The sequence below is a fragment of the Ascaphus truei genome, chromosome 9, assembly GCF_040206685.1.
Source record: "Ascaphus truei isolate aAscTru1 chromosome 9, aAscTru1.hap1, whole genome shotgun sequence".
In the NCBI taxonomy this organism is placed as follows: Eukaryota; Metazoa; Chordata; class Amphibia; order Anura; family Ascaphidae; genus Ascaphus; species Ascaphus truei.
Genome location: NC_134491.1, coordinates 66,019,957 through 66,047,351, shown reverse-complemented (window position 1 = coordinate 66,047,351; position 27,395 = coordinate 66,019,957). Strand labels below are relative to the sequence as shown.

The following is a 27,395-nucleotide window of genomic DNA, read 5'->3' as shown; positions in this document are numbered from 1 at the left end:
AAGAGGGTTAATGGCAGGCACTAGCCTCTCTGATAAAGGGCTTCCATCTTCTCACTGTATCTTCCAACTTCAGGAGGTAGCTGTCTTATATGTGTGATGTCATTGGTGTAGCTCAGGAGTGGCAAACTCCAGTCCTCAAGGGCCACCCACAGGCCAGGTTTTAAGGATATCCCTGCTTCAGCACAGGTGGCTCAATCAGTCGTTGATTGAGCCACTGATTAAGACACCTGTGCTGAAGAAGGGATATCCTTAAAACCTGACCTGTGGGTGGCACTTGAGGACTTTCAGTTGTAAGAAACCAGAGAGGCTGCAGTGTACAGAGATTCCACCCTATTCCCTGTTGGTTACTTCTGCACTGGCACAATCCAGTGCTCTCTGTCTGCAGTGTCAGGTGAAGCACCAGGTGTAGAATAAAGGTGCAACAGGGTCTGGTTTGTTTCTACCCACATGGATTAGCAATGAATCTCAACACAACGCAACCTCTCTGAGCCTTCTAGTTTTACCTTAAAAACTGGACAGGGGTGAATGGTGAATGTAGCTTTAATGGCTGTGTGAATGTGTTAGTTTGCTGCAGAGGTGTGTGTTAAGGGAGAACTTTGTGTGCGTGTTATATAGCGCTTTGTGTGTGTTATATAGCTGTTATGTGTACAGTATGTATCCCTACATCTATTAATAATTTACTATTCCCCCCCCCCCCCCTACACATAGCTGTCAAATGGGGGAAATTTGAGGTTTCTGGACCAAGGAAAAATTACATTTTCATACATCACTTAATGTGTTAACTGTCCATTAAAGTCTATAAGACCGCTGATGGTAGAAGGGAGTGAGACTGCCTTCCAATGCTTGTAAAGTTCCTATGCAACATGCAGTGAAGACTCTTCCCTGTGTGGGAGAAGATTTTCATCCCAATCATTTCAATGAAGATGAACTCTTCTCCAGCACTGGGAAGCGAGGTCCCAATATACTGAGTAGTGACCAGGATGAGACAAACTAAGATGTCTATTCTCTAATATACAAAAATGACTACAGCATCAAAGAATCATTACCTCCCCTCCCAGTAAATAAGAGTTAATGATCGTGAGTAGTGACCCCAAGTATCCCTCCCCCATGATAATTCATACTGACCAAAATGAGACACAGACCTGTAATTCATCAGTAGCTTAGTGACAAACTGGGAGTTATAGCTCCCAGAATTCTTTTGGTAAAGGGGATTCTGGGTCATCAACCGTTCCAGCAAAGAGAGTTCTGCAAGACAGAAAAAAACCTATTAGCGGCTAAAACAAGACTGTGGGAAGTAACGGTGCACTTATCCTGAATTGTATCATAACTCATTTGTCCATTTTGTACCATGGTTGCCACTACGTGTCTGAAAATTGACGTAGCAGAATGAGTGGCTCAGTGGTATACTGTAAGCAGAATGGGACATCTCACCGCAGCCACCCCACCGCTTCCGCTGCAGCCACCCCTCTGCTGACACCCCACCGCACCCACCTCGTCGCAGCCACCATTGTGCTGACACCCCACCGTAGCCACCCCTCTGCAGCTACCCTGCCCCTGCCACCTCTCCGCAGCTACCCTGCTTCTGCCGCCCCTCCGCAGCCACCTCTCTATAGCAATTTAGCCGCCAAGGTAAGTGCTTTAGGGTTTATTAGTATTAGGGGTTAACTTTAGGGGTTATAGGGTAAGGATTTAAGCTTTTAAGGGTAGGGGCTTATGGTTAGGGGTTTTAGGGGAGTTGTACAATTGAGGGGTTTAGGGTAAAGAGGTTAAGGTTAGGGGTTTTAGGGTAAAGGGGTTAAGGTTAGGGGTTTTAGGGTAACGGGTTAAGGTTAGGGGTTTTAGGGTAAGGTTGGGGGCTTACATTTACTGCCAAACGGCCGGCGGCGAAATATCCTGGCGGCTGAATGGCCACGAGATGCCGGTGGCTAAATGTCCTAGAGACTGTACTGTAACTAGAGGCATTGAAGCTGGTTCAAGTCCCCGAGTCAGCTGTTTGTATCTTTTTGTCCCTCAGGCATAAAAACATTACATTGTAAGCTCTTAAAGGCAGAACTCTGCCTGCAAAACGCTGTGTGCACTACACGGCTAATAATATCATATATACAAAATAGGTTAGGGTGAAATTGTCCGTGATATGGCATACACACACACATATATATGTAGCCATGTGTAAAAATGGTGTATATATCTTTCTCATGCTGGCAGTAATCCTGGTAAGTAGGCAGGGTTGCCAGGAACTATCATGGAGGTTTGCCCTCAAACCCTGGTGAAGTGTCATATGTAACAAAGGAAGTGACAACATGCTTTGTGTCCACTGTTAGTGACACAAAGGTGGGTCTGTTTCTGGAGTCTATATAAGACACAGAACTGCCTAAAGTTAGTCTGTCTGTTCAGGTTCTGAATTAGTCTACAAGAGTGTCTGCAGCAGTTCAAGGCTTTCTGTCAGAGTCAAGTGCAAGCTAATTACACCCTGTGTCCAGGGACCTGGCACAGGAGGTGGTCTCTCCTTAGGGGAGAGGTGGAAACAACTCAATTATGAGCGGAGGAACCTTCTGCATGGAGTACCTCAACGCGGTGAGGGGCAGTCTGCCAGAGGAGATGACATTAAAGATGCCCTGGTTCAAAAGATCCCTCCTGTGTGAGTGTGGAGTTATTCCCCAGGAGGATGCACCAAGAAGGAGTTCCCCATCAGATACTTCCTCCTGCTGCCGTAAGGATCCTGATGGGGTGGAGGCGCTGTACTGAATGTGAGTAGGACTCAGAACACTACCTCAGATGCCTGTCATGGTGATATTCCCCAATACCAACCCAGCGGGAGACTCAGGAGTCCTGTTACCAGTAGGTGCACCACATCATACAGACATGTAATGGGGGCTGATTAGACCACAGGGTCCAATCTGAGATTGGGTGGGGGCCCAAGAACTGTTACATTTTTGGAGGCGCTGCTGAGATACTGTATAAACAGGACAGGCTTTTGCTAGGCACATTAGGAAACAGGGAGAGAGTATGCTGCCAGTCAGTGCTGTGTATGGGACGGGACCTAGGGGTAGTCAGGAAGGTTGTGGCGACATCGCAAAGCACACCCTAGGGCCCTGAGTGGAGTAAGTGGGTCTGGAGACAGGGCTATAGCTGTCCTAGTCACCGTGAGGTGGCTAGTCGTAGGATGCCTGAAGGGATAGCCTGGTTAACTCGGGTCAGGAATTCTGGAGAGGATCTGCGCTAGAGGTAGCTAGGAGAGGTTGACGCCCTAGTACTGTATGGGAGAAGCCAGAGTACTCTAGCCAGTAGCCAGAACACTTACCGCAGAGCACATACTGACGGAAGGTAGACACAGCATACACAGAGAGAGTGAGCCTAGCCTGAGGTAGTACACATGAGTCAAACATAACTAGATACATGTAGGTGGTGCACTGGCATTCTTTATTGCATCGACGATGGCGGCTGCCCAGCAGAAAGGAGCCCCATGTGCGAGCGCAATTACCAAGTAAAGATGGCGACAGCGAGAGGTGAAGTTCCACGCGGTGCAGAGAATCAAAGATGGCGGCCAGCGCCAGATGGAGAGAGAGCACGTGGTGTATATACCACAGAGGAGCGAGCTGCAGAAGGGACTTTTGCAAGTATATTATGGAGTGGCGCCAAGGCTGTGGCCGCGCCGTTTTTGTCCTGCCTAGGATCTCGGGGTGCTACCCTGGAGGACAGTGTTGAGGACATTGTTGTTATGTGCGGTGTGGATGGAGAACCTGATTGTCAGACGGTGATCCCTAGACAAGTATCTACCTCAGTTGCTATAGTGAATGGCCGTGCAAACCAAGATGGCGATTCCCGCTTCCCTGGGAGACCGCGTGGGCTGATTGAAGAAAATTCTGCAAATACTAAGATTGCAAGGAGTTGGCCGGGACTGGCGCCAAGTAAAAAACCCCACCCTGCTGGGGGAAATGGCGCGAAAGCTGTGGCCGCGCCCTCCTGGACTGTGACAGGCTCAGAGCCAGTACTGGGTCACCCAGTGAATTTGTGGGACCCTCCCCTAATGTCTACTATGGGGAGGAGTCCTTATCTTTGTCACATGAAAGTGGAGCTAGCGGAAGGAGGAGCTAAAGGGGCGACCCCTGCTCTTCAGTTGCGAGGAGCTGGTGAACAGGCAAGACCACTGTGCAAAGTGTCCCCTGTAACCAGTACCATAAAGACTGAGATGGACATTTCAGCACACCCCTACTCATTGCCAGGAGGCTTCCTGGCAATAAAGGCAGGTGATACCGAAACATTGCGATGCCTGTGCATGCAGTGCCGATTGCCGGGCGGAGAAGCCAGTACTAAGGCGAGATGCCCCCATTGTGGCATATATTATCTGTGGGCCGTGCAGCCCTTTGTGCCTGGGCTGACCATGGAGGCGGGGGGAGAGACAGTCAAGCTGACAGCTGGAGCCTCACACAAAGTAAAGACAGAGAAAACTGATCCCGGAGAATGGGGATCGTTACTGATGATTGCTACAGAGCCGAAAGAAATTGGGGCCTGCAACCGCAGTGAGGACCCGGAACCTCGCTGTCGGTCCCCTGCGGAAGTATCGCTACCTGTGTCGGCGTCCGCTTCATCGGATGAGGAGCAAGCAAGCCCGACATCGGTGGTGATGCGCCTACCCGCCGGTGCTGAAAAAGAGCCAGCACTTACTTGTGAAGTGGCGGAGCCGAATCCTGAGAATCCGAGGTCACCTGCGCTGGTGCGACCGGAGCGGATGAGTCCCACGGCCGTGGCGACTCCCAACGTGGAAGGCGGAGATGACACCATCACAAGCCGAAGGAGCGGTGAGACACACCCTTACCCTCCACAGGCTCCGATGGCGGCGACAGCGAGAAGAACCATCACTTCCGGCGGCGGATGTCGTTGTGGAGGAAGAGGTTCCGGTGGAGAGCCCAACCCAAGATGACGACGCCTCGTCCCGCGAGATAGATGACATCACTTCCAGTGGACACAGCGGAACCGGTTGGACGATGGGCGCGCACTAGCGACTGCCGTGCTGTACCCGAACGGCTGAAGCACCGAAGAGCAAGAGCTGGCAGGCCCTGCAGAAGCCTGGGAACCAGGAGACTGGGGATAAGGAACTGCCACCCGCTGGTACCGGTCGAGGTATTTGAAAGTTGCGGATTGTAATGCCGCATCGCCAGCATGTGTACCCTTTTGTTCTGCCCTCGCCCATGGCCCAAACCCCTGCCCCTGTCACCTCCTCATCCGGGTCCCTATCGAGCCAAGGGTTGTCTGGGGAGTCCCGGGATACTTCCGAGGAACGGACTGGGTCAAATCTGGACTGGGGGAGTGTTTTACCTCCGATGAGGGATCGGGTGGGAAATGATCGCTGCTAATGTATCTTCAAGAACGAGTGCTGTTAATTGCAATGCTGATGTAAGAGGTAGGCCTAAGCGCCTTGTGTCCAATTCTAGGTCCACAGGGACATCAGGAGTGTCTTCTGGGGGAGAACAGGAGGAATGTGAGTTAACAGTGGCAGTAAAAGAGCAGACAGTGGAGAAAGAGACCAGATGGTGGGCTCCCATGTTTGAGGGGTATGAGGCCTGGTTGGACCGTACGCGGTTCATCTTAATAAGAAGTGACACAGTGGACCACTGGTGGGATGAGGGCGAGTACTCGGATGAGGAGCGCCTAGAAGAGCTAAGAAAAAGGTGGTATGATATACAGAAGGGCTTAGTTACTCCCCGAGGGTCGTCCATACTTTATGATGTGGTTGCGTCTGAGGAACCATTATCGTGGGTGCTGCCAAGCAGGGCAGGTAACAAGAAACTCATCTGTATAAGCAGAGCTGAGAGAGCAATAGTTGCTAGGTATAAGAGGACTCATGGATTGGAGTACCCGTATGTGCCTGAGCCCCTCATGCAAGAGATTGAGGAGAACAGGGATACGTGGTTAAGAGAAACAGTGGAGGATTATATCATGTCCAAATCGGGTGGGCATGCTCCATTCAAGACGGAAGAAACGATATCTTATCTTATGAGGGTGTGGAATGTTGGGCGCAACATCTTCATGCATAAGGTGGAGTATAGGCCAGAGAATGGGCCGCCTAGATCATACAGCGTTACAGTAAAGGATGCCAATGGGAGGGAGGTGCAGAAACCAGACCCTAGGCACTACTATTAAACTAGATTCTCCTTAGGAGCAGTGCAGTCTTGCAGGTCAGGATGTATTAGCTGCTATGCGATTATGTTTCTGATAAACCATGCGTGTGTTGTAATAATGTATTTCGATGCTAATATATTGTTATGTTGTTATGTGTTGCAGTGCTACCTGTAGGAAGGTTCCACAAATTTAGATCGCAGCTGGGGACGTTGGGTTCCACCAGGGGGAGATTGTAGCCATCTGTAAAAATGGTGTACATATCTTTCTCATGCTGGCAGTAATCCTGGTAAGTAGGCAGGGTTGCCAGTAACTATCATGGAGGTTTGCCCTCAAACCCTGGTGAAGTGTCATATGTAACAAAGGAAGTGACAACATGCTTTGTGTCCACTGTTAGTGACACAAAGGTGGGTCTGTTTCTGGAGTCTATATAAGACACAGAACTGCCTAAAGTTAGTCTGTCTGTTCAGGTTCTGAATTAGTCTACAAGAGTGTCTGCAGCAGTTCAAGGCTTTCTGTCAGAGTCAAGTGCAAGCTAATTACACCCTGTGTCCAGGGACCTGGCACATGTGGTGGTCTCTCCTTAGGGGAGAGGTGGAAACAACTCAATTAGGAGCGGAGGAACCTTCTGCATGGAGTACCTCAACGAAATGAGCGGCTAAGTGTCGGCCGCGATGAGGGGCAGTCTGCCAGAGGAGATGACATTAAAGATGCCCTGGTTCAAAAGATCCCTCCTGTGTGAGTGTGGAGTTATTCCCCAGGAGGATGCACCAAGAAGGAGTTCCCCATCAGATACTTCCTCCTGCTGCCGTAGGGATCCTGATGGGGTGGAGGCGCTGTACCGAAGGTGAGTAAGACTCAGAACACTACCTCAGACGCCTGTCATGTTACCAGCAGGTGCACCACATCACACAGACATGTAATGGGGGCTGATTAGACCACAGGGTCCAATCTGAGATTGGGTGGGGGCCCAAGAACTGTTACATATATATATATATACGCACACGCACATACGCAGATGTATCATTGAAACTATTGCACCTAAGCAGTGCACCCACAATCAACTGAACAGTTGTTCCAGGGGTCCTAGAGAAATATGCACATTTACTGTGTTTCTTTCACTAACCTAATCCATGTTTTATGGCCACTGGAGATCTTAATACCGGTCCCAGCTGCTGTGGGTCACCTGCCAGGACCACCTGCCCGCCGTCCTTGTTGGTCTTGGGGTCCATCACATCCAGAATTCCTGCAGAAAAACAAGAGGAAATCCCAAATACAATTTTAGATCAACGTGTGATTGGCATCTCCAGCCTTGCAATGCAGACTTGTCAAAGATAACTCAATCCCTGTAGTGCAGCCATGTGACGCCCCCGTATTGTACTGTATATATGTACTGTATGTATATTTTTGTTTATAGAGTGCCACCAATGTACACAGTGCTTTACAAAAAAGATAATCCAATACAGGGAATTAAAATACAATAAGTGCAACAGCCATAAATCCAGAGCATAGAACAGGAAATCCCTGCCCCGGAGAGCTTACAATGTAAGGGCCAGATGCACAAAGCCCCGGTAAGTGACTTAATGTGACAATAACCAAAGTTTCCGTCCCTTGTGTATGTGTATCTTCAATGCCCAATAACGTAACATTAAATCTTATTCTTGGCTGGAAAGAGCATTGCGCTAACTGTAACGGCCGTTAGCGATAATTATATTCTCCTTAACAGCGTCTATCCACACATGTTAACGCAGGTATTTAATGTTACTTTAGCTAAGTCATACCTAAAGGGAATTACTCCCACCCAGATCCAGGAGAGAGAGCGTGCCGCATGAGAGAGGGCATGCGCGAGAGAGAGAGTGTGCCGCACGGGAGGGAACGCGTGCGATAGAGAGCGAGTGTGCGTGCGCGAGAGCGAGCATGCAAGCGCTAGAGAGCGTGCGTGCGCGAGAGAGCATGCACGAGAGAGTGCGTGCATGATAGAGAGTATGTGCGCGCGAGAGAGCGTGTTTGCGAGGGAGATCGCGCAAGAGAGCAGGAGCGAGAGAGCCCGAGAGAGAGAGAGAGAGACCTTTAGGTATGACATGCTTAACGCCATGTTATTGGAAGCTAATGCAATGTTAGGTCTAACGTAACAAGACATTAAGCCTATGCTAATGAAATATACAACGGCTGTTTTCTGTAACGGGATGTTGATGTGAGCCCTAACTTAAACTCAGCTTTGTGGATCTACCTAGACAGTCTATAGGGCTTCAATTGTTTTAGGTCACCATGTCTGCTTTAAAGCCGATACCTTGCTTTCCTTTTTTGTTGTTGCATTATAGCTTTGAAGCAAGAGGTTTCCAGATCTGAACCGTGTTAATCTCCACTCTGGGGATCCCCTGCTTCCTGAGATACTTACCTCTGCAGAGGGTGCCGGTTGCAGCTTTGGCTGTGATGGGTGGGGCTATCGAAATGGCGGATTTAAAGCTCCTGTGCTACGCTGGCCAATAGGCAGTCATGACATCATCCCTCGCGGCTTCCTAGCCGCCCGCGTGACTGGGAGCTATAAACCTGCAGAGCTGCTACCGACAAGTATCTCGGGGGAACACGGGGTCCCCGGAGCTGAAATGAACGCAGTCCAGCTGCGGAGACCCCCTGCTTCGCACCTATATTAAAAAAAAAAACACGTTCTGCTGCTTTAAAAGGGAGGGATTCAAAATAAAGAGGGAAAAATGGAGGCAACTTCTGCAAAACACGTTTCGCAGCGGAAAGAAGGACTGAATGTTTAACTTCCGAAATGATGGTGTGAAAGTCGCCTGGTCAGCGCGATACTGTACCTGCTATAGCAGTCACACACTCAGGCTCCACCGCATGACCCGACTCGTCAATAAACACATGAGAAATGTGGCCCGGTGGGAATTTTGCAAATAAAAGCCTGAAAAAGAGCAGGTACAGTTTAAAGCAGGAATCTCCTGCCTCCTACCCCCTGTAAGTATTATCTGAAGACCTTAGGGTTGCCAGGTGTCCAGTATTGAACTGGACTGTCCTGTATTTGAGGTAATACTGGGCATTATGTGTATACCGGTATTACCTCCCAGGACATAGTGACCTGACCGGCTTGGGGGACCGCGGGATGTCCCCGAGCAGGGAGAGAGCAGGGCTGTTGCTAGGGGGCAGGGCAGCTTCCTCCATCCTTATTGGCTCCTGATCCTCCTACCCAGCAGAAGCCAATCAGGAGGAGGTGTTAGGAGCCTGGGGGTGGGGCCAAGGAGAGGCGGAAACAGCTTGGAGCGGTGAGAGGTGTGTGTGTCTCGAGCACGTCACACCTTTCACACCACTGTGTCAGTATTTTTGGAGAAGTCGCCTGGCAACCCTATCTGAAGTGGGGGTTCCCATATAGCTGAACTGAGCCACTCACAATTCCATATACCCCCAAATTCCTGAGATATTAAGACTATAAAGGTGCAGTCCCCCTATTATGACCTATTCTGAAAGTGATGCACATTAAAGCAGATAACTAACTGGATTTCTATTTCTTTTTACTAGCGTTTTTTTTCTTGTATTTTAATTCTTATTTAAAAAAAAAAAAAAAAGGCCCAGAGCCTGAAGTCGAGGCAACTCCTGTTTCTCCACTCCAAGGCAGCACAGAACTGTTTTCCATGCAGTCTACAAGGGGTCTTATCAGAGAGAAAAAATGTATTTTCTTAATATCCTCAGATAAAGTTCATTGAGGTCTAGTAAGGGAGTAATTTCAATTTCAAAGCGGCTGTTTTCAAACAAAAATCATTGAAGTCAGTGGAGATTTTCAGGCGAATGCAGACCAATCGCCACTTCAGACTGTAGAGAATTGCTCCCTGAGGCTGTATTCACTAATGGGTGCTAAGGTTTAGCAAGGCCTTACTCCCATTCAAATCAGCCCTCTGTAGTGAATATGGGCGGGTTTAGCAGCCATAAAAATGTAGGATTTGGGCTCAAATATAAAGAATAAAATACTAAGATTAAAAAAAAAAAATCGAGAGGTGGAAACAGACATACAGTACATGCTTTGATGCCCTCCCCCACTCCCTCCCCCCCCCCCCAGTAAGAAGGGTTCATCCTTTCTAAACACTCCAGCCAAGGACCCAGTTACCCGGCACCCACTCACTATTACCTTCCAGCTGTATGGAGAGTTGTGATTATCACTCTGTATTTCATCAGCTCCTCTTTACTGGGGTAGACATAACTCTCCTTTGCGCTGTCCCAGTTGCAGTAAGGCTGCGGATTCAAACAAGCAGAGACCATAAAACAAACATAATGAGAGAACGAGAGGCTATCCTTATTCACTGCCTCAAAGTGATGGGAAGGTTGCAAGAGGTGTTCAAGAACATGTGTAGCGCCATTTGTGGTGGTAGGTTCAACCATATTTGAACAATGTGCCAGCTAAAGTGGGAAAGGTACTTGCCAACATGCAGTTGAGGCTGGCATTAAGGCCTCAACCCCCAAATGTTATTAAAGATACAGAAAATCGATGGCCTTAATTGTCCGGATGCCGGATTGTCCCAGGGCGTGACCGTGTTCAGGAAGAAGTCATGAAGGCACAGGGTGCGAAGAATCCCTGGAGATTAAACAAACACTGCCATTCAAACCTCAGACTGGCCACCTACAACTGCCGGACTCTCTCCAGTGAAGCATCACAGCAAGAACCGGGATACGAACTTGAAAAGAGTAAATTGGATATTGTTGGCCGCAGTGAAGTAAAAAGTAGCTGGAGGGGTGAGTGCGCAGGGCTGCAGGTTCACCTGGGGCCTGCCTATTCTATTACTGAGGTATAGAAAATGGAAGAATCAGTGGAGTAGGCTTCATTAACAAGAAGTGGAAAAACAACATTGTGGTATATGAAAGCTCATCAGAAAGTGCAGTCAGAATCAATATTCAGTTGAGAGAGATTCAAGATTCCAATGCTAACGTTTTTCGAGAACATGGCTGTAATTACAGCTGAAAAGATGATTCATAATGGTCAATTAATAAATTTCTACTTTACTAAATCCGAAGTTCCCAGTCCTGCTTGATCACATTCTATGTAACTACAATAATGGCAGTACTGCTGTGAAGTTTTGGAAGCACCAGTAATCAAATCACAAGTATATTTTTGCCATTGGCGTGCTCGAAAGAATGCACAGTATTGTGTTTTACCAATATCAAGTCCCACAGATAAGTACTGCAGGGGGAAGACTTCAACCATGAAATCAACCAACTGTATGTAACCCTTATTCCCCCCCCCCCTAGACTCTTCTGATATATCTAGGGTGTGTGAGGGCGGATTACATGCGTGTGCGTGGTGCGTACCTGCGTGGAACAGGAGGGCCTGAGCTTCCCGCGATGTTGTGGGGGATCACAGGACCAGGCTTCTGGGGTAGTATCCTCCATGCTTTCAGTGGTGGTGCAGCGCCTCCATCTTCTATACCTTCCCAGGGTATGGGGTAGGACCCGTATAGAAGAGTGAACCCTGGTCCCAGGGTGGATGCTGCAGAATCACACAACAGTCTTTGATAAAAAGGTAATGTCTCTCTTTATTGGTCCGAGCCGCGCCCGGCGGTAGTAGCGACAACAACAGCTGCAACAACAACAGCAATGTCCCCAATTCACACGACCCTCCACTCGGTACAGGCCTTTCCTCCTCTCCTTCCCTCCAAGCATACACTCCGACAGGATGGACTGGGCTGGGGCCTCAATACCCCACTGCCCACCTCAGAGGGTTTCCTCTGGGGGGTGATGGGGAGAATCCATCCCCCACATCATCGGGGTTAGGGGCTTTGGTCAACCTGAACTCGGCTCGCTCTCCAAATTGTCATAGACCAGAGTTCTTTCTCTTGCTGCTCCCAGGACGGAGCTAGGTATCCTCCTCTCACTCCCAGGACAGACTCCAGCATAGACTAGAATAGACTGACTGTCACTTACAGGAATGGGCTGCTAAATAGGCTTATCCCCACCCATCATGATGTCAGCAGTACCTCCCCTCTGTCTCATGCCTGCAGCAGAGTCAGGGGCCTGCATATATCCCTCAGGGCAGGGCTTGAAGGGGGGAAAACCCATGATCACTACTGGTGCCTGCCCTTAACAGGACTTACCACAGTAGGAGGAAGATAGGTATAGCCTGTGCTGTTTACAGGGGGCTACACTCTCCCTCTGGTGGAATCCAATGGTCCCCACTTGGACCTAGCTCTAGCAGCACCATCCTGCGGCGAACAACCTGGGAAACCACATATTATGGCAGTTTATCATAACATAGGCATATGAGGTAGTTCAAGAAAACAAACACGGTTACTCCCAACATGGATAACCCTACTAATAATGTTTTGGATCTGGCTTTCTTACTCTTTGGCCATTGTGATCCGTGATGGTTACAAAGAAAGATTGCACCGACCCATGCTCCGGTCGATACATCACGCTGTGCATGTATATGCACCTCCCTATGCTCCAGATCCTAACCAACTCACTTATTTTGTCCTTGTTATGATAACCTCCCTGACCAAACTTGGTCCGAAGATACTCCTGCACAGCCTCCCTGAGCCAACTATCCCGATTTTCTTCTATTTCCCTCATGATGGGCTTAGGCACATAAGGGTACTCGTATCCACGTGACTGCCTATACCTAGCCACTATGGCTCTGTCGGCACGGCTCAATTTAGTGAGCTTGCGTTGACCCACCCTTCTTGGCAGTACCCAAAACTCTGGCTCTTCCGGAGCAATTTCATCATATAGTATACTGGGGCCTTTGGGTTTAATGAGTTTCTGCTCGATCTCCCGGAACCTATGGTCTATCTCATCCTCCACCTCCTGAGGAGTAAAGGAACCTTCCGTCCACCAATGATCTACGATGTTGCTCTTAATGAGCAGGAATCGTGTACGGTCCATCCCTGCATGGTACCCAGTAAACAGGGGCGCCCACCATTTGTCACGGTGCTCGTATTCTGTGGACTGACAAGTGTGCTCTACCTCAGATTCTGCCTGCGAGGAAACACCGGACGTCCACGCCTCCATAGAGCGCGAGCAATCTCTCCTCCCCTTGAAGTACCTGGTAGGGTTCATCTTGTGAACCACCTCCTGAACAGGCCCAGACTCTGCTGGAGTATGTGACCCTCGGCCTCTCCCTCTAGCGTTAGGAGAAAACAGCACAGGGTTAGACACAGGTATCACACGGTCATAAGGTATCTCCCCATCCGACCCCTCATTGCTCAACTCCCAGTCCCGCAAGTCCTTGGAGTACTTAGGGTATTTGCTTAATTTATCCCCGCTAGGTCCCGGTGACAACACTCGTGACGGGGCAGGGGCAGTGGCAACGTTCATGTCATTGTCCAGCAAGCGGGTAATACCACGACAAAGGGACGCTTTCTTGGGCGCTTTCTCCGCCATGTGTCGCGCCTCTCTCGATGGACCTTGGCTCTTCAGGGTGGCCATTGCAGCGGCCATGGCTACTCTCCGTGAGGAGAACAACGCTCCCGGGCCTTGTTTCCCGGTGGAACCGGAAATGACGTCATCAGCGGTGCCCTTAGAATCTCCATCTGCTCCGTGGTCACGCACCGGAAGTGCGTTGAGGACCGGCATGGGCGTTGGCGGAGCATCCGGTTCCCGGACGGACAAGTAGGCCGCAAGCCTCTCCCTCTCGTTCTCTGCGATTGCTGCTTTCGCCTGGCGGGAGTAAGGGGGTGGTGGGGTCTCCTTACCGCTCCGCTGCTGTTTCGTGATCTTGGGATCCTCCGGGGTCGTCTCGGCTGCCATCTCCGCCGCACTGTGAGTCACCACGGCCGTGAGACTCTTACGGGCCTCCGGCCGCACCAGCGCTCGCCGTCGGAAGGTTTCCGGACTCGTCTGCTCCTTCTTGGTACCGCTGGGGTGGTTCGCCGGAAGGCGCATCGCCACCGATGGCACGCCAACCTCTTCCTCCGAGGACATCAGGATCGGTTCCTCCGCTAGGGAGTCCCCGGGTTCTTCTGCGATACAACCAGTGGGTATAGGAACGAAACAGTCTCGCTCCGGTACCTCCACTGCAGTCGCGCTCTTCTCCGTCGACAGATCGTTCGGTTCTACAGCGGGCTGGGCCTTGGTTGCTCCCGTTTGGTTGCAACGGGGAACAAGGGCAGTCTTGTCTTTACCTTCCACCATCTCCGTTAACGTTCCCGGAGAGGCACCCCGCGGGGTCTCGATCAAAGGCCAGGGCTCGTTCGGCCATAGATAAAACGTGCCACATTGAGGGCATCGTGCCTTGGTACTTGGTACCGCGCCCGGTATCCCGCAGTGCACGCACAAACACCGGAGGTATTCGTGCTCTGCTACCTCCACTACCAATAAGCCTCCTGGCAGTTGGTAGATTGTAGTGCTCATCTCAGACATGGTTAGCTCAGGGGTGGAACAGTTCAGTGTTTCAGCTCCTTGCTCCTCGAATGCCAGACAGAAGTGAAGCTCTTCGCTCTCGCTTCCTGTCCCCCCCTTTGCTGAGGACGCTCCTGATTGGCTCTCCTTGTGCCCCCTCCCTCTGGTGGAATCCAGAGGCGGGGCCCTCCTTTTTTCAGTGTGACGCGACTTGGTTTGTTGACCAATCACAGCACAGGTGGGTGGGCTTTCGCGCCCCTCCGCCCTTCTTGCAGGGGATCTGGATTTGGCGCCAAACCCCTGCACATTTCCCGCCAAATTTCTCGTACAGTTCTTTTGCACGATTCACGTGCGTGCTCCAGGATTGGCGGGAAACGCCATTTTAGATCGGCTGCTATCTGCTGGGCCGCTGATGGCGCCTTGGTCGCCATTTTGGAGGGTTCTTTGCTCCGCGGAGCACATGTAGTGACGGCCGCCATCTTTGATGCGCCCACCACATGTAATTGTGTACTCTCCTCAGTGTCTAAGGTGTAATTTGCTCCTAGACGCTGACTGTACTTACTGACACTTTCTACTTCTCTCTGCATGCTTGTTCTGGTACCCACTAATATGAGGTGGCGTACCCCAGGCTAGGCAGAACTCCTTCCGTGTGTGTACTGTGCTCGATGTTCGTTCCGGCCAGTGCTCTGTAGTGCGTTTTGTGGGTGCTAGCTAGAGTACCTGGCATCTCCCTAGGTACGGGCGTCCCTCTATTGGCCACTCATAGTGCGGGCCCTGGGCCATGGTCCCTGGACTAGTTAGCTGGCTGACCCCCCCAGTTGCCTCACACTATCTGCCTCAAGGGACTAGGACAGCGATAGCTATGCACCCCTCTTACGCCACCCGCTTAGGGCGCCCAGGGCGTACTGTGAGGAAGCGGCGATCCACGCTCCCCTGACTACCCCCGGTGTGCAATTGCACCCTACGTTCCTCAACACTGGACCAGAGAGTGCACATCACTCTTTCTGCTCTGCCTTGCTGTAAGCCTGACCTGTTTATCTCAGCAGCGCCTCCAAATGTAACCCTTATTCCCCCCCCTAGACTCATCTAACATATCTAGGGTGTGTGAGGGCGGATTACATGTACTGGGTGGTGCGTACCTGCATGGAACAGGAGGGCCTGAGTCTCCCGCGGTGGTGTGGGGGATCACAGGACCAGGCTTCTGGGGTAGTAGCCTCCATGCTTTCAGTGGTGGTGCAGTGCCTCCATCTTCTATACCTTCCCAGGGTATGGGGTAGGACCCGTATAGAAGAGTGAACCCTGGTCCCAGGGTGGATGCTCCAGAATCACACAACAGTTTTTGGTAAAAATGTAATGTCTCTCTTTAGTGGTCCGAGCCGCGCCCGGCGGTAGTAGCGACAACAACAGCTGCAACAACAACAGCAATGTCCCCAATTCACACGACCCTCCACTCGGTACAGGCCTTTCCTCCTCTCCTTCCCTCCAAGCATACACTCCGACAGGATGGACTGGGCTGGGGCCTCAATACCCCACTGCCCACCTCAGAGGGTATCCTCTGGGTGGGGGATGGATTCTCCCCATCACCCCATCATCGGTCAACCTGAACTCGGCTCGCTCTCCAAATTGTCATAGACCAGAGTTCTCTCTCTTGCTGCTCCCAGGACGGAGCTAGGTATCCTCCTCTCACTCCCAGGACAGACTCCAGCATAGACTAGAATAGGACTAACTGTCACTTACAGGAATGGGCTGCTAAATAGGCTTAGCCCCACCCATCATGATGTCAGCAGTACCTCCGCTCTGTCTCATGCCTGCAGCAGAGTCAGGGGCCTGCATCTATCACTCAGGGCAGGGCTTGAAAGGGGGAAAACCCATGATCACTACTGGTGCCTGCCCTTAACAGGACTTACCACAGTATGAGGAAGATAGGTATAGCCTGTGCTGTTTACAGGGGGCTACATGTACAACAAAGAACATTTCCAACTCAAGATCATTATGGGAGATTTTAATGCAAAGATTGGTGCGCAGGAGAAAGACGAAGCATCAGTTGGTAAGTTTGGTTACAGCAACAGGATTTATATAACAAAAAACAGGGAAGCCTAATACTACATCCAATTTGACAAAATATATATGGTAATAAGTATAAAGTTAAATACTTAAATAATAATATTTTCTAGGTCATTTAGTTAAACCCTTTGGCCAAAGCGCTATAAGCCTGCATGCCGTCAAGGTATAACCAAATATGCAGGTCTTAACACTACAAGTTTTTTCATTTTGCGGTATGGACAGGACCTACTATGGCTGTTCCCCCTCATACAGAGGTAAAAGGGAAGGTTCACAGTGCAGGGACTGTACATACACACAGTGTTGGGACCTACATATTTGGTTTTGCCTTGACTTTGGCATGTAGGCTCATAGAGCTTTGGCCAAAGGGTTTAACTAAATGACCAAAAAAATATTATTATTGAAGTATTTAACTTTATACTTATTACCATATATATTTTGCCAAATTAGATGTAGCATTGGGCACCCCTGTCTTTTGTTATATACATTTGCCACGCTCAGTAGCACTCCTTTTGACATACATATATATATATACATATACACACACACACACATATATATGGTGGGTGTTGGGGTTTGAGCTTGCTAGCCACAGGAATTACAATGAAGACAGAAGAATTTGCAGAATCTTAAACTTTTATATCATTCATTTATTCATCAAGAAGAAGCCAAATATAAAATGGAATGGACCCAATGGTATCAATATTTAAATGTACTATATCTTTGTGAACAAGAAACACGGAATTGAAGACTGTGCCATTCCTTAAGCGTTTTGACGGTGATCACCAATTGATTCCCTGCAGATTAACGCCCCATGTGAGAGAATTTCAACCGGAGCTGAAAAATCGCTTCAGGTTGCTTGAGGTGCCACTTTAAAGCTGCTCATTTTTTAAATATATATCTATATATGTGTAACGGTATTTCTGGCCCGGTCTGACCCACCCAATCTCACATTGGCCCCTGTGGTCTAACCGGACCCCATTACAGTGTGGATGTGTCATATGGTGCACCTGCTGGCTACAGGACTCCTGAGTCTCCCGCATGATGGTGTGTGGGGAGAACCCGTCAGACAGGCAGCTGAGGTAGTGGGCTGAGTCTCACCTAGTTCCAGTGCAGCGCCTCCACCTCACTAGGGTCCCTGCGTCCGCATGGGGATGATCCTGACGAGGAACTCCTCGGTGGTGCAACCTCCTGTGTAATCATTGGACTCTCACACACAGGGGTTTCTCTGATCAGCTCCATCTTTATTGACACGGTGGGCATAGCTGCCCTCCACAAGGAGTATCTTCAGCCGCTCATCTCGCCAGTGCTCCCTTTAGTTAGGTATGTCACCCAGATCAGGGATTCACTATTCCCGCAGGAATCACTGTCCTGTGCCAGGTCCCTGGACACAGCCTCCCATGGAGTTACTATAACATAACTGACATCACTGATAGAACTTTAACTCCTTCCTCAGCTCTGACAAGAGCTTTCCAGCAACACTCACAGAACTCAGAACTAACTTTGCAACACAGTGCTGTGCCTTATGTAAGCTTCTGAGGCTGACACATCTCTGACATCACTAACCATGGAGTCAGAGCATGTGACCAGTCCCAGCCATACACAGAGCACCCCACCAGGGTGTGAGGGGAAACCTCCATAATTACTGCTGGCATGCCCACACTTACCAGGCCTTACTGCCAACAGGAGAGATGACTGTAGGCATTTTACATGACCGCTACATATTTTTACAGGGTTTGATCCAAGGTGGTCCCCGCAGGTGAATCACGCTATTTTCAGCTCCAAGCACCCTCACTGCCCAGATACTTACATTTTCCTCTTTGTCTCGGGGAAACAAAATGGCCACCAAAAGAAGCCGCAAAGGAAGATGTTGCAGCTTCCTATTGGATGGCTGGGGGCACCATATTTAAAAAAAAAAAAAACAGGTTGGGAACCGGCATTGAAAATTGTAAGTATCTGGGGAACACGCGCACACATATTACAAGATAGAATACAAACAATAATACCATAAGTGTAAAAAATATAAAATCAGCACAAAAGAGATAGAGTTTTTATATATAGAGAGAATAATCATACATGGAGTGGGCATTAAGCAAGATCTGTGAGATGTGTTACACGTATAAATAATTGTAAACCCTCCTGAAGGTGACAACAAAAGTTGATATCCCACGATGCTGCAACCTCATTGGGGGGCAAGATAACTTCAGTTCTTCAATAATATAATGTACTAACTTTGGTGTCGATTTGAAATGTCCATTTGTAAGCATTCTTACCCACTCCTAGAGTTACTCAGGTGAGGTGTGCCAAGCCGCAGGTAGAGAAGATCCAAGTGAAATGTGCAAAAATCAGAAGTGCACTACCCTTTTAGTAGTGCTCTGCTAATTTTTGCACATTTCATTAAAAAAAGATTAAAGCCCATGATACAGACAGTTGGGGTAGAACTCGGAGTAAGGTCAGTGGATGGCAGCGCCTGACCTTGATGGTGGGTAAGCGCCACTCTGGGTGTGGGAGAGGTGGTCATGAATCTAAACTTTTGAAATGCTTCATTCAGAAGATGACGTTTTAGATTTGACTTGACTGTGGGGAATAAAATGTGTTTGGTGTACGCTGAGTGTGAGGGAGTTCCACTTGCTTATTGAAGGTACCTTGATTTCTTCTGGCACACTGCAGAAGTCCCTGCTGCTGGCCATTATTCTGTACATCTCTCTCTTGTTCACGTGTTTCTTCAGGCGCTGACAGAGCAGGTCAGAGGCGCTGTTAGATGAAGCACACGCCAGCACATGGGAGTTCAGGATACACTTCAACACCTGCAGAAACAGGGCCTCAGAGCTTACACAGGCAACATCCTAACATGTTAAAGCGGCAGTTCAAACTGCCGTTTTTTTTCTCCCTTTAATATGTGCATCAATACAATTCACACAATAATAAGTAATTAGCTAAGTTGCTGATTGATCCATTCTCCTGTGATTGATCGGCAAAGATTTGGCTCAGGGGTTCACTAAATGGCTGTCAGTGCAGCAGAAGAGAACCAAAGATGCAAAGTTCTGTGGGGAAGATCATGTGACTAGGTACTCACTAGATACAATAGGTGCACTGCTAGAGAGAGGGCAGGGCTCACAAAGGGGTGTACTAGAGCTTGTTTCAGAGGAGGAAGGGGATGTGACTTTGTAAATAGTTGCTATAGAAACAAAAAAGCTTGTTACATTATAATACATTAAAAATGTAATTCACAGTTGTTTTTTAAATGCTACAAAACATTTTCTCATAGTACAGAACTGATTATTTTTTTTAAAACCACACATCTAGAATATTGCTTGGTCTGCAGCTTTAAATGCTTGTAATAAGTGTTACAATTTAAATAAAATAAAAAAGCAGGGCGTTATTATTATCATTGTTTATTTGTAAAGCGCCAACATATCCCGCAGCACTGTACAGTGGGGGTACAGAGTTATATAAATTAAATAAACAGAATGACGTACAAATAAGGACAAATAAAGATGCACAAAAAAAAAAAAGGCAATGAGGGCCCTGCTTGTGAGAGTCACAATGTTGCCATTTTGGTTCTCATTTAATGTACAGGGCATTCCAGGAACCATAGGCATCAATGTAACATAGCATTCAGCTGGAAGGTACAGTGTAACTAAGTTACTTAGCAGCATAAATACCTCTAACGCTCGTGATACGTCATCGCTGAACCAGCTCATGTGACGCTGACGTCAAAATTTATTGTCTTCTCAAAACGCTGCCGAGTCAACACGCTACGTCGCCGGCAGGCGCGCAGGCACTTGGCTAACTACTATAGCCAAGTACTGCATTGTGTCTGACGTGTGCGCGCATATCGACGCTGGCAGCATAAACTCGGCCTTAGAGTTTTAACAGTAGCGTGAAAGAGGAAAGGGAGGATCTTCGTAATGTTACGGAGGAAGCAGCAGTATGTTTTAGACAGGGCAGGAATGTAAGCTCCAGTTGTTGCTGCCACATGCCTGCACCACGTTGCTTTAAGTCTCGTACCTGTTTGATTGCTTCTACCAAAGTACCGGTTTTCCCAGTTCCTGGGGGCCCAAATAAAAGGTATGGGGCTGGCCTGGATAATCCACTCACAATCTGTTTCACTGCGTTGTATTGTTCTGGGTTACTCTCAAGATGTCGGTCGTAAAGGCTAGAAATTGTAAAATTAAGACATTAAATGTACAATGCCACATTAAAGCAGCAATTCCCTCTATTAGTAGTACTTCCTCCCCCCTCTCCACCCCCACCCTCTTTTACAGGATTGGAGCTGGGGAGGGGGAGGGAAGTCCTGCAGTGCTAGACTGCTCTATTTTCAGCTCCAGGGGCCACCTGGTTCCAGAGATACCGAGGTACCCAGTACTGGTATGATTTCCTGGTTTTAAAAGGGGATTTAAATGGCCGTCTGATAGGCCTGAGATTTGACAGCCATTTTGTTTCCCCTGGAGGGAGATTTAAACCCAGTAACTTCACCGGTTGGTATCTCGGGTACTGGGGGTGGGGGGCGGGGGTCCCTGGAGATGAAAATATTGCTGTGCAGCTCAGGGGGGACCGACTCCCCCACTTCCTTTAACCTGTTTACTGCTTGCAGACTGCAGACATTACAAACCACTGTGTGGGTGTTAGCCACTTAACCATTTCGCTGACAAATGGGCCTGCAATGAATGTCTGGCCCCCTTGGCAGGAAATGGTTATAAACTGTAAATTTGGCCCAAATGATCTAAACACAACATTTAAAATGAGCAAGCATTTACCAACACTACCCAATTCAAAATACAACCGATGCAGTATCATGTAGTGTCTGCTGTCAGTATTTCGTCTCCCAGAATCCCCTGCTTCGCTCTCTCGCTGTTTATTGACCCACTCTAGTAACTGGGAGGCAGTGACATCATCAGACTGGAGTTTAAGCTTTATCTATCAGCAATGTTGCTATATATCCAGGCAGCAGGGATTTTCAGAAGTACTGTACTGCATGTCCCGATGTACACATACAACATCGTAGCTTCTCACCACTGTTTTACACTTACGCTACTCTCACCTTACTCTACTCACCTCAGCTTTTGCTGAAAGACGAAGCTCTTCTCACAGGAATAGGTTGGAAAGAGAATATCCTTCAGCTTTTCCTTTTTAGCCAGTTCAACTGTTCTGCGCTGAATATCCAACACCATGCGGTTAAAGGTAAATGTGACATCAAAGAGCTTGTCATCTGTAAATCTGTGCAAAAATCTTTGGGATTGGATGAAAAAGAGAATAAAATAGGTTGCTAAACAATAGCTACATATTGACCAGTAGACGTGCAAAACGTTTGCACAAGTTCACGAAGCTGGCAAGTTTTGAGATGTTACCAACATTGGCAAATATGTGTCAAACTTTGCAAAACTAATTATTTACTGTACTTCTGAAAAGGGCACAATTCAATGGAAATGTTACTGAGGTCACGAGGGGCTGCCACTTTACCTATCGAAGTTTAGTGAATAGTCCCTTATGTGTGAAATGTATCATGGCAATTCTTGAGCAGAATTGACTGAAATAGAGATATTTTCATCTTACATCTCTTTGCATCAATGTATCAAGTTTTGGGTCAATAAGAGAAGTTATGGAAAAGTTACATGACACACAGACTTTTTGACCTTAAAAAAAAAATCCGCCAGGTCTGAAGTGGCGTTACATATTCTGAATAACAATTTGCGCCAGTCACGTGTCGGAAACTCTTACAATTGGCGCAAATGCATGCAGAAAAATCAAAATAAACTTCTCTCTGCACCTTCTTTACGTTAAAAAAAAAAACAAGAAACCAGAAGGAACTTTGCGCTCACCATTAGATTTTTCTTAAAATATTTCTTAGCCTACGGACTTGGGTCCGAAAACTTTGCAATTTGTGTGCTAGAGAGCAGTAAATGTGTAGATTACAGTAGATCACAGAACACAATTATTGTGCTGTCTTTACATTGATGCATCACTTCCAAAGTACTTACTCTGCAGAGAACTTAAGCGTGACTTTCTCCTGTTCCACCTCACGCACAAAGCCCTTGTAGCTATATGTAGGATCATCGCAAAAGGTCACACACAGGTGTTCTCCCCTTATCAAAGAAGGCCTGTTCTCAATCACACCAGGGACCTGAGGCAGACATACAAATGAATCCATTTTTAAAATAATGTTGCAAGTTGTGACACTGTACATTGCAAAAACACATGAAAAGCGTTTCCAAATACAGAGCCTTTTTCAAATATTCAGTCAAAAATTTCACATGGTCAAGTTATATTTATTATTTAAACACTAATCATGGTCTTTTATTGTCCAAAACAGTAAATCATCATATTCAAATATTGCCCTTTGAAAGCGGTATTTGGATATGATGACTCACAGTTTCTGGCCAAAACGTGGGATCATAACAAATGCAACAAAAATAAAACCACATTACCTTGTAATCTACCAATAGCATTTTATCAACGGGGTAATTTGGTTAAAAGCTAAAACCCTAAATTATGGATAAAATAACAGATTGGAGTACAAGTCAGTAACAATGAATAATGACATTTACGGTCTCCAAACACAATCAGTAACCTAGGGCCTCATGCACTAAGCGCCGAAAAAATGCATTCGCCAAGTGCTCCCTATCGGCATGATTTTGGCAATTTGCCCTCGCAGTATTCAGTAGGGGCCGAATCCCTGCCGAATCCCTGCCAAATCACTGCGAAAGCAAAACGCAGATGAGCCGGTGATAAAAAAGCCTGGCTCCCGATAGCCTGGCGATAGGCCGTTTCTGCCGATATGTGTTTGCAGCAGAGAGAGATCCGCCACACTCTCTGCGCAAACATCGGCAAAATTAAAACATATCAAAACAACTTTTACTCATAGTGTACATGTGCAGGGGGTCTCTGGAGCTGAACCGCATTGGTTTCAGGTCCGGGGATCCCCTGCTTCCTGAGATACAGGCCCCTTTTATGAGGTGCCGGTATCCTTCTGCATTTAATATCCCGATCACAAGACCGCGGAATGTAAACAAAGCAGAGGGATACCAGCACCCCATAAAGGGGCCTGTATCTCGGGAAGCAGGGGGTCCCCGGACCTAAAACTAAAGCGGTTCAGCTCCGGAGACCCTCTGCACATCTACACTTTGAGTAAAACACACATATAAATAAACAATCATTGCTTACCTTAGCGGCTATCCGCTATGGTAATTAAGCAGCCTTAATGTATTTTTAAGAATATTGTGTGGGAGCAGGGGGTCCCCTGAGCTGAACCGCATTGATTTTTGGCTCAGGGACCCCCTGCTTCCCGAGTTACAGGCCCCGGTAAGGTGCATCGGGTGCCAGTGTCGCCGCCATCTTTATAGAGCCCACGTCGCGTCTTGGACGCTATAAAGATGGCGACGACACTGGAACCGATGCCCCAAACCGGGGCCTATAACTTGGGAAGCTGGGGGTCCCTGAGCCACAAATCAATGCGGTTCAGCTCAGGGGACCCCCTGCTTCCACACAATATTATTAAAATACATTAATGCTGCTTCATTACCATAGCGGATAGCTGCTAAGGCAATGAAGGGGTTAAGGCATAATACAGTAATGGGCAAAATTACTATTATACACAAATGGATAATAGTGCATTTGTCCATTTAAAATACATAAAGAACAATAAATACATTAAATACATATAGCACTCACCCTTTAAGATGATGTCATGAAAAGAAACATGGCCGGCCTCACATGGTACGGTAGCCAATCAGAGCGTAGGAACTCCATCCCAACTCTGATTGGCTCTAGTAGACCATGTGACAGAGGCTTGGGGAGAACGGATGTGACATCATTGAAAGCCTGTCACATGGTACTAGAGCCAATCAGAGTTGGGATGTATTTCCCACGCTCTGATTAGCTACCGTACCATGTGAGGCTGGCCATCTTTCTTTTCATGACGTCATCTTAAAGGCAATTGAAGCACAGCCATTCTGATTGGCTGTGCTTTCATTGCCTCTAAATGACGTCATCATTTTTTTTTGTCGGCCAAAACACATGGTTTTCACGGCCCAATCAGGGCCGTGGGAACCATATGACGAAAATGTGACGTCATAGGCCTTTAAAAGTCTGTTGGCGGGACCCACCAACAGCCCTCCAGAACCTATATGAAACAAGTTGTTGGTAACCTCTAGGTCTGTCAGGTGACCCGTCAGGCCCACCGGGGACTCGCGTGGGCCTGGGGTATGAACCCTGTATGTAAAAGGATAAATCATGTATTTATGGGGGGGCACAGGGGGTGGGTTATGTATTTAATAAATAGAATGATGTGTATTGTGGGGCAGTGTATTGTTTTTTTTGTGGGTACTGGGGGTGGGGGAAGGGGGTATTGGCCCCAAGGGTATGTGGGTAGGCCTCCCAGCTAGGTAGTGGGTGAGGGTGGTTAGGCCTCACGGGGTGGGGTGGTTAGTGGGGGAGGGTATGTAGGCCTCCCGAGTGGTAGGTGAGGGTGGGTTAATCCCTTAATGACTGTAGCGGTTAATAACCGCTATGGTGATTAAGGGGTTAGGGGACATTACATTGGATGTTTTTATTCTTGTTTCTGTTTTGCAGCAGCGGAGGGGGCATGGGCAGGATGAATATGAGGATGGCCTTCATCGTGACAGCCGGACAAGGGTGAGTGCAATATGTATTTAATGTATTTATTGTTCTTTATGTATTTAAAATGGACAAATGCACTATTATCCATTTGTGGATAATAGTAATTGTGCCCATTACTATACTGTATGTGTTAGGGGGGGAGGGGGGTTATTTCTTTATAAATATGTATGTGTTTTGACATTAATTGGGGGGGGGCACAGAATTGGTACTGCAGGCCTTCGGGTAACACCCGATGGCCCCCGCTGGCCTCTAGTATCATTGATGTGCATATATGTGTATGTTAGGGGGGTATAGGGGTTGTTGGGGTAATATATATATATATTTATATACAGTGGTTGACAAATCACCAAAAAATCTACTCGCCACACAAAAAAATCTACTCGCCACCTAGTACCAAACGTGTGCTGCTTGGGCCAATATTTACTCGCCCGGGGGTTAAATCCACTCGCCCGGGGCGAGCAAATGTATAGGTTTGTCAAACACTGTTTATATATATATATACATGTAGAGGTATCAGTACCGTGTTAGCCGAGCTTCAATAATCAAAAAATAAATAGATGATACCTTTCTGTGGCTAACTAAATGCTTTTATTTGTGCGAGCTTTCGAGATACACTGATCTCTTCTTCCGGCGATGTTACAATGAATGAAGCAAAAGGTATACTTAAAAATCCAATACTTAGCAATGTCGTGTACCTCATCATGTGCATGAAATGCCCAGGGGGCTGCTACTACATAGATGAGACAGGGCAGGGGCTAAACAAGAGAATGAACCTGCATCGCCACAGCATCACACGCGGTACAAGAGACCATCCTGTTGGCGAACATTTCTCTGACTCTGGCCATAAGATGAACGATCTGAGGGTTGCCATACTCAAAGGTAATCTTAAAACCCCGAAAGAGAGACGGTTGCATGAATACAAATTTATGCAACTGTTCGGGACACTTAGCAGTGGCCTAAACAGAGATCGAAATTTTATGAGTCATTACTGACACTAGTGAACTCTCGTCCCATGAGCACTACAGGCCATGTCTGTACATACTGTGCTATATGTATGCACACACAGCTGTCTCTCACACATACTAATACTCCCTGTTTTTCCATCCCTATACACCAATAGGGACCACTAAGTATCCACACACACTTTTAGTTGTGCTATAAACTCTCACATTTCCACACCCACCCACACCATTTATATCCACTCCCACTCCACATACACCTTGTGTAAAGCACTGTATATACTGTGGGCTCTCCATTCATTTTTATTCACACTGATACACATACACACCCTTTCTTCACTTGCTTTCACAGTAACCTTTTGACACCTCTAGCCATAAAACACATCCACACCGGGGGAAGGAACAGCACAGATAACATTCCAAAAGACACTGTTTTTAAGTATACCTTTTGCTTCATTCATTGTAACATCGCCGGAAGAAGAGATCAGTGTATCTCGAAAGCTCGCACAAATAAAAGCATTTCGTTAGCCACAGAACGGTATCATCTATTTATTTTTTGATTATATATATATATATTTATTTATATATATATATATATATATATATATATATTTATTTATATTTATTTATTTATTTATTTAGTGTGGGGCTGTTGTGTGTGTATTTTTTTTATTGTGGGTAGCGGGGGTGGGTGAAGTGGGTATTAGCCTCAACGGTGGTTGTTTAGGGCGTGCGGGTGGGTAGCGGGAGGGCTTAACCCCTTCATGACCGTAGCGGTATTAACCGCTACGGTCGTGAAGGGGTTAAGTGCACCCGCAACCCCCCGCAAACCCTAAACATACTATCTCCAGAAGTGCGGTACCGCCATGGTCACGAAGTTTGCACCCAGCTACGCAAATCTTCTCATGGGTGCATGGGAAGAGGACTATATTTGGTCTATTGCGGAGCTGGGTGTGGATTTGTGCCTGTGGCGGAAATATATCGATGATATATTTTTTGTCTGGAGAGGAGATGAAGAGAGTCTGGTGAGATTCATCCATTATCTAAATGATAATCCACTTAACCTTAAGTTTTCCTGTGAGTACAGTCAAGAAAGGGTTAATTTCCTGGATATTACTGTACTCATTGATAATGGATCAATAAGCACTCAGACTTTCTTCAAAGAGGTGGACATTAATAATTATATATCACCTCTAAGTTGCCATCACCCCAAATGGTTACAAAGTGTGCCATACGGACAATTTAGGTGAATTAGGAGAAACTGTTCTGATAACAATACCTTTCAGAAGCAGTCTCTTTTTTTGCAGAATA

The 27,395-nt window shown here is 47.6% G+C and overlaps 1 protein-coding gene across 1 annotated transcript in view; it reads right to left on the bottom strand.

Moving 5' to 3' along the window:
- Window positions 1-27,395, bottom strand: part of MOV10 (Mov10 RNA helicase) — a 78,101-nt gene that overhangs the window by 25,287 nt on the left and 25,419 nt on the right. Inside the window, exons 7-14 of the mRNA XM_075615280.1 lie at window positions 22,488-22,630; window positions 21,565-21,738; window positions 20,518-20,665; window positions 19,152-19,313; window positions 10,247-10,350; window positions 8,934-9,031; window positions 7,244-7,363; window positions 1,143-1,245 (exon numbers count right to left, since the gene is read on the bottom strand). Of these exons, the coding sequence (XP_075471395.1) occupies window positions 1,143-1,245; window positions 7,244-7,363; window positions 8,934-9,031; window positions 10,247-10,350; window positions 19,152-19,313; window positions 20,518-20,665; window positions 21,565-21,738; window positions 22,488-22,630 (1,052 nt within the window). The remainder of the gene's footprint in view (window positions 1-1,142; window positions 1,246-7,243; window positions 7,364-8,933; window positions 9,032-10,246; window positions 10,351-19,151; window positions 19,314-20,517; window positions 20,666-21,564; window positions 21,739-22,487; window positions 22,631-27,395) is intronic.